Source organism: Netta rufina (assembly GCF_964035555.1).
Source record: "Netta rufina genome assembly, chromosome: 4".
Lineage (NCBI taxonomy): Eukaryota > Metazoa > Chordata > Aves > Anseriformes > Anatidae > Netta > Netta rufina.
In genome coordinates this window covers 71,526,003-71,533,328 of record NC_140127.1, presented here as the reverse complement: position 1 = coordinate 71,533,328, position 7,326 = coordinate 71,526,003, and the positions used below count along the sequence as shown (strand labels likewise).

Sequence of the window (7,326 nt, the reverse complement as noted above, 5' to 3'; positions counted from 1 at the left end):
ATTATTATTATTTGGTAATTTTAGAGAATAATATTTTCAGCTTAGCTCTTCTTTTTTTCTGAGAGGAAAGTCGTGCTTAAAGATCTACCTGCTTCTTGTCCTTCAGATGCCCTTTCTACCTGTGAGTTGCCGACAAACTTCTTGCTTTGGATGCCCGCTGTCCGGTCAAACTGCAAATGAGCATTTTCCAGCGTGACCCTTCTCCAACACGCTGCGGAGCTGTTAGAAATAATAAATGTTTACAGGCAAGGAAGCAGAGAAGGGAAAAGACACCTTGCAAAACATGATGTGACATTTTCTCCTGCTGCTCTCACTACCCAGATACACGCACACACAGACGGATGGCAACGTCTTTCCCAAAGAGATACAAAATAAAATTGTCAGTAATAGTTGAAGACAGAAAGAAACAAAATAACTATAGAAAAACAACAACAAAAATCCTGCCTTTATGATTAAAGGAGGAAACCCAAAATCATACTTCTTTGTCACACTCACTTTTAAGTTTTTCTCTGTCCCCAAACTTGTCCACTAGTTTCAAAACGAAATAAAATGACAAAAATCCTCCCATCATTACATCCCTGCTTAGACCACACAAGGAATGAATATTGGTGATTTGAGCGAGCCCGGGAAAGCTGCCCCGGTCCAGTTTCAGGGTTTTACATGTGTTTTTTAAACTGTTTTATCGAAGGAATAAAACGAGGGGACTTTCTCCAAACAGTCTTCTCTCCCCCAAGCCCCGATGTCACATCAAGGCACCCGGTGCTGGCAGCCCGGGGGCTTCACAGTTGTACCTAGAAAGGGGATTTTTACCCATTTTTATCAGCAGAAAACGGAATTGAATAACAATCATATTTAAGTCCCGGGGATTTACATCTCCAAAGGGACTGACAAAGGCTCTCTAAATTCTCCTGCACCATCGGCCGTAGTTTTTTGCGTCTCTCCGTGTGCTTCTGGTGTTTGTCCCGGTCGAGAGGGGCTTCGCATCCCCGCAGCTTCCCCTATAAACCCCGCGGTGCCGGACCCCGTGAATCCCAAGGGCTTCCCCCTTCAAAAGGACCCAATTTCCCTAAAATCCCCCCTGCACGCAGATAATAGGCGAAAATCAACTTTTATTAGCCCTTTCCTCCCGCGGTACGAGCGCTGGATGCTGTTTGTTTGTTTGTTTGCTTCATTTCGGGCAATTCCTTCTCCTAAAGCTCAATTAGGCGCGATCTCAGCGCCGGCTAAATGAGGATTTGTAGCGATTTTCACCCTTCGACACCCGTCGGGGCACCCCCGGCGGTGCCGATCCCCCCCAAAACCCCCGTTTTGGGAGCCGGAGGGCTCGGGGACTATCGCCCCCGGGGGTTGCGGGGGCTCGGCGCGGAGACCCCGGGGAGGGGGCGGCGGGGCCGGGAGGGGAGGGATCCCTCCGGGGGCCAAACCCCACAGCTCCCCCCACCCCTGCCCAGCCGGGTCCCTCCCCCATGGCCGCTTTTGGGGCCCGGCCTTGCCCCCCTCCGCCTCCGGAGCCGCGCTACTGGCTGCGCCCCGCGGCCGCGGGCGGGGAGGCCGGGCACACGGGCAGCGCCTATAAGGCAAGGCGCTCCGCAACCCCCCTTTGGGATTTTTATTATTATTATATATATATATTTTAATTTTTTTTTTTTTTTTGTCGAGAAGGTGGGGGGGGAGGGCGGTGGGTCCAGGCCAGAAGAAGAAGGAAGAGCCGAGATTTTTTTTTTTTTCGGGGGGGGGGGAGGGAGAGAAAGAAAGCTCCGGCCGGCCCTGCATGGCCAGGGATTATGAGCGCCGGTGAGTTGCAGCAGGCGCAGCCCAGACCCTCGGCGCCGGCAGCCGCCCCGGTGCCCCCTCAACCCCGCAGCGCTCAGGAAGCCCCCGAGATGGCGGTGTACTGCGGAGAAAACTTCAGCGTCTACCCCCAGCCCAGCCTCCACCCGCCCGGCGCCGCCGCCGCCGCCGCCGCCGCCGCGGCCGCCGCCGCCGCCGCCGCCGCCTCGTCGGGGCAGCGGGCGGGCGGCTACGGGCTGGGGGATTACGGGGCTCCCGCTAACGCCGGCTACCTGTGGGGCATGAACAGCCCCGCTCCCTACCTGCAGGGCCCCCCGCCGGGCTCCGCAGCGGCTGCAGCAGCAGCAGCCGCGGCTCCTTTCTTGCCGCCGGGCTCGTACGGCTGCTCGAGGGGCGGGCAGCTGGTGGGCTCCCCCCCGGCCCCCGGGTCGCCGTCGGCGGGCGGCGCGGAGCTGAGCTGGCTGAGCCTGGCCAGCCAGGAGGAGCTGCTGAAGCTGGTGAGGCCGCCTTATTCCTACTCGGCGCTGATCGCCATGGCCATCCAGAGCGCCCCCGAGAGGAAGCTGACCCTCAGCCACATCTACCAGTACGTGGCCGAGAACTTCCCCTTCTACAAGCGCAGCAAGGCGGGCTGGCAGAACAGCATCCGCCACAACCTCAGCCTCAATGACTGCTTCCGAAAGGTGCCCCGCGACGAGGACGACCCCGGTGAGGCCGGGCGCGGCGGTGGGGGGCGGGCGGAGGGCGCAGAGTCCCCCCCTGGGGTCCCCGGAGTGAGGGGACCGGGCTCCCGTGTCCCCTTCAGGGCTCCCGTGTCCACCCAGGGCTCCCTTGACCCCTTCAGGGCTCCCGTGTCCCCTTCAGGGCTCCCTCGTCCCCTTCAGGGCTCCCGTGTCCCCTCTTTAGGGTTCCCTTGTCCCCTTCAGGGCTCTCTTGTCCATCAGGGCTGACACCGATGACACCAGTTTTGCGTGTCCCCTCGGGGCTCTCTTGTCCCCTCAAGCCCAGCACTGAGGAGACCAGGTTCCCTCGTCCCTTCATGATCGGCGCTGTGAAGGGACCAGGCTGTCTTGTCCGCTCAGAGCTCTCTTGTCCCCTCAGGGCTCCCCTGTCCCCTCATGATCAGCTCTGTGAGGAGTCCAGGCTTTCTTGTCCCCTCAGGGTTCCCTTGTCCCCTCAGGGCTCCCTTGTCCCCTAAGGACTCCCTTGTCCCCTCAGGGCTCCCATGTCCCCTCATGGTCCGTGCTGTAAGGAGACCAGGCTGCCTGGTCCCCTCAGGGCTCTCTTGTCTCCTCAAGCCCAGCACTGAGGAGACCAGGTTCCCTCGTCCCCATACAGCGGGTACTGTGGGAGACCAGGATCTCTTGTCCCCTCAGGGCTCCCTTGTCCCTTCAGGGCTCTCTTGTCCCCTCCGGACTCCCTTGTCTCCTTAAGCCCAGCACTGAGGAGACCAGGCTCTCATGTCCCCTCACAGTCGGTGCTGTGAGGAGATTGAGCTCCCCCGACCCCTTCAAGCTCAGTGCTGTGAGGAGACGAAGCTCCCTTGTCCCCTCAGGGCTCCCTTGTCCTCTCAAGCCCAGCACTGTGAGGAGACCAGGCTCTTCTGTCCCCTCAGGGCTCTCTTGTCCCCTCAAGCCCTGCTCTGAGGAGACCAGGCTTCCTTGTACTCTTCCAGGACAGCCCTGTGAGGAGACCGGGTGCCCTCAGCCCCTCAAGCCTGGTCTCCATGAGGAGACCTCCCCCTGCCTTGCTCCCTTTAGAGGACATGGGGCTCCTTTCGCCCTTTTCACCCCTGCCGCTGTCCCCTCTGGAGGTGACGGCTGGCCCCAGCCCTCTGTCCCCCTGCCCGGGCAGGCCGGGTGGGCTGAGGCCGGGAGTGCCGGTTGTGCAAGGCGCGGATCCTTCGGCCGTGATTCACGGCTCCCCTCCCTGCCCCGCGCTCACCGACCCGGCCCCGGGGCGCAGCCGGTGCCCAGGAGTGGGCGTAGCGCCCTGGTGCGCTGCCACGGTGCTGGTGAAGCCGGGCAGGGAGGGGACATGTAGGGCTGGGGTCTCCGGGGGGATGCTGTGGGGTCGCTGCTCTCATCAGCCATAGGCAAGAAGCGTGTGGGGACAGCTAATGGCACCTCAAAGTGACACGGCACCTTGTCTGCAGCGCTGCGCAGCGCTGCTGGCCTTGCTGGCCCCTTGGTGGACCTGGATCTGCAGGCCCACCTTCCAGCAGCTCTTCTGAGAAGAGCCGTGGCAGGGTCTCCACTCCATCAGCCCTGGCCGAGATGTGGGTGCCCCTCTTTGCTGTGAGGCAGCCGGAGCCCCGCTTTGTGTTCCCTTCAGCCAGGTGTGAGGTAGAGGTGGGGATCCTCCAGGGAGGTTGAGGCATCTCAGTGGTGGGGAGGTTCTTTTCCGTGTGGCATTAAGGGTCTCGTGGACATCGGAAGGGGACATAGGAAGGTGATAATGTCTTGGGGCCAGGATTTGGGTTCTTGTACTGGACAACAGGCAGAGGAAGAAAATTGTAGGAGAGGTGCAGGTGCTGTGCTGATGGGGCAGAGAACAAATATTGCTTATCTTTCTGCAGCAGGGCTCGCTGTCACAGAGGCTGACTTTCTCTCTTCTTTCTCCTGTTTCCCACCAGGGAAAGGAAACTATTGGACCTTAGATCCCAACTGCGAGAAGATGTTTGACAACGGGAACTTCCGCCGCAAACGCAAGCGGCGCTCGGAGCCCAACACCCCTGCGAGCGCGTCTGCAGCCTCCTCTCTCGGGGCCCTGAAAACAGAGGAAGAACGACCCGTTGCAGCTGGAGGCAAACCGTGTGGAACCAGCCCACCCCCGGAGCTGGACCCTTCGCCTTCCGCCAGGGACCATCCGAAAAGCTCCTCTCCCTCCGGTATCATTTCATCCACCCCCAGCTGCCTCAGCACCTTCTTCAGCGGCATGAGCTCCCTGAGCGGCGGAGGCGGCCGGCTGACAGGGGGGCTGAGCAGTGACCTGCATCACAGGAACTTCTCTGCTGGACAGCTGAGCAGTGGCACTTTCACCCCTTCCAGCAGCTCTTCTCAGGAGGTGCCTTCGCCAGAACAGCTGCAGCGAGTTGCAGGACCTTCCCCTGCCTACTACAGCTCCTTCCACCCCAGCAGCGGCAGCCAGGGAGCCCAGTACAACCACTACTACAACTTCACGGTTAACAGCCTCATCTACACCCGGGATGGAACAGAGGTGTAGGGCGCTGGGGCAGGCAGCCGGCGAGTGCTGCAAAAGGAACGGGAGATGCAGGCGTGTTTGGCAGCACGGAGGACCGTATGCTTTTGGCAAACAGCATTTCAATGTGGACACTTCCCGGGAGTTCTTCCAGGAAGACAGAGATTCTCACCTTTTAAAACCAGAACGCCCCACGAACACCAGCAGAAGGCAGATGCAAAGTCTTTTCTCCATCCTGGAAAACGTTAGGTGCTTTAGATGGCTTGCCGTCTGAGCTCTGCAGATGAAAGTGAACTGAATTCAAGTTTTCTGAGGTTTCGAATCCTGAATGTAGAATAAGAAGCTGAAAAACTATAACCATTAAACGATATCAGCAAGAACCCAGTAGACATGCAGTGAGTCTTAGAAGAGAACAGAAAAAAAAAATGAAGAGATTTCTTATGAAGTGCCTTGTACAATGTATTAAAAATTTCTTCTGCCAGCAGTTGCCTCTGTAAGCCCTTTTTCTCTGCCCTGCTCCTGCAATATGCAATGTACAGGAGGACACTTTGGGAAAAAAAACACCCAAAACCTCCCCAAAACCCTCAGAGGTTCGCTCTGGTCTTCCCGTGTACGGCGTATTGTACAGCTAGGGCCATGTTTTGTAAAACAATCTTTTTCCCCCAAGCTTAGTACCAAAGATAACTCTAGCCATGCAGCTTTAGCACGAGAATAAACACTGGGGTATTTTTATACATATTTGTATGTAATGTAACTCTTCTGTACATATGTTTCTATGTGGTTTTATATTTGTAAATTATGCTCTGGAGCTGTACTTATTTATAATGTTTTAAACTTTGTTAAAGTTTATTTTACTCCGTTTCCCCTTCTTTTTTTGTTGTTGTTGTTTTATTTGTTTTGATGTTTTTGTTGGTTTTGTTAGTGTATTAATGAAACTGTTCAGGCTGAACAGCTGTTGGGAATAAAACGTTAACAATTGTTAGATTTTTTTTGCCTGGTTGTTCCTCGGTACGTTTGAGGCATTCCGAAGCTCTGCGGGAGAAAGGTTTTCCTTTCACGTGGTTTGGGATAAAAGGTGCAAAGATTTATGAACAATTTCATCTGTGCAGTAAGAAGGAAACTGCCCTCGGCTTGAAGGAGATGCATATGAGCTGACTGGCGGCCTTTTGACGTCTCACTCTGCAGAGTGGGCACTCTGGGCTTTTTTTTATTTGTTTATTTTTGCCAGTGATCTGAATTACTACTTTTTTTTTTTTTTTTTTTTTTTCAGCCTGGTTTGGTCAAAATAATAAAACTTGCCCAAGTAAAAGAAGGAGGGGCTGCTTCCAGCTTAGCGCTGGCTAGCAGGGGGTAGGTACGAAGCCTGAGCCTGACTGCCTTAGCTCCAGCACTTTGAAAAATCCATTTTTCAAGCTGGATTGCACCTGCCTAAAGGGACGGGTCACCTAGCGGGCCAGGCCGAGCCGTCTGCTGTAAACAGCCGCTCCTGAGAATCCTTCCTGATCCCTGCTGCTGGCAGGGGAGAATCCATCCCATAGCATCCCTTCTGCAAAGCCATCAATTCCCAATTCCTGCCGTTTGCACGAGCTGTTTGCTGGGTTCCCTGTGTGGCCACAGAGCATCGATATAAACATCTTCTCGAGGAACCCAGCGATGAAGTTAAGCACAAAATTGCAGCTATTAACCGTACCGTGCAGCTGGCGTGATGTAAGGCCACCCCTGCAGGCTATTCGGAAAAGAAAATCGCTGGCAGTGCGATGCAGCGCCTCGCCTCCTCGCTGGCTACCTGCATAACGTCTCTGCTAGTGATGCAAGACAAACCCCCGGCCCGATCCCAAATGCAAGGAAGCCGTGACGAAACGTCAGATGACTTCCATGTGCTTGGGATCGGGATCAAGCACTTTCCCCAGCCCTGGCCGGCGTTTGGGCAATAGCTGAGCCAGCGGGCGGCTGGCGACTCCTGCCTCATCCCCCTCTCGCTCTCCCCTTCCCAGCAGAGATACAATCTCCCTGGCTTTAGGGGTAATTCCTCCGCGTGCTTGATTTTTAATTGTGTCTCGGGTGATGCCGCGGCAGCGATAACGGGAAGGAGAGGGCAGCTTGCCACTAGCAAAATGCCGAGCTGGTCAGTCGTGTCCTGCCCGGGTTCAGTCATGCCAGGTGTGGCAGAGCTTTGGATCTGGGGCTGCTGAGTTTGATCCAGCAGTGGTGGATCAAACCCTTCGCCCTTTAAAAGAGCCAGACCTTAAGCTAAGCCGGGAACCCCTCACCCGTGTCCCCGTGGGACTGTTTCACCCTTCCCAGCTCCACCAGCCTCTTGTCCGACCTCAGCGA

At 56.2% G+C, this 7,326-nt stretch overlaps 1 protein-coding gene across 1 annotated transcript; it reads left to right on the top strand.

Annotated features, from left to right (window-relative positions):
* Window positions 1-1,784: 1,784 nt before the first annotated feature.
* FOXI3 (forkhead box I3) lies at window positions 1,785-5,016 on the top strand (the record flags this gene model as incomplete). The annotated part of the gene is made up of 2 exons (XM_084285440.1): window positions 1,785-2,499; window positions 4,427-5,016. 2 exons carry the CDS (start codon window positions 1,785-1,787, stop codon window positions 5,014-5,016), a joined length of 1,305 nt encoding a protein of 434 aa, XP_084141566.1.
* Window positions 5,017-7,326: the final 2,310 nt, after the last annotated feature.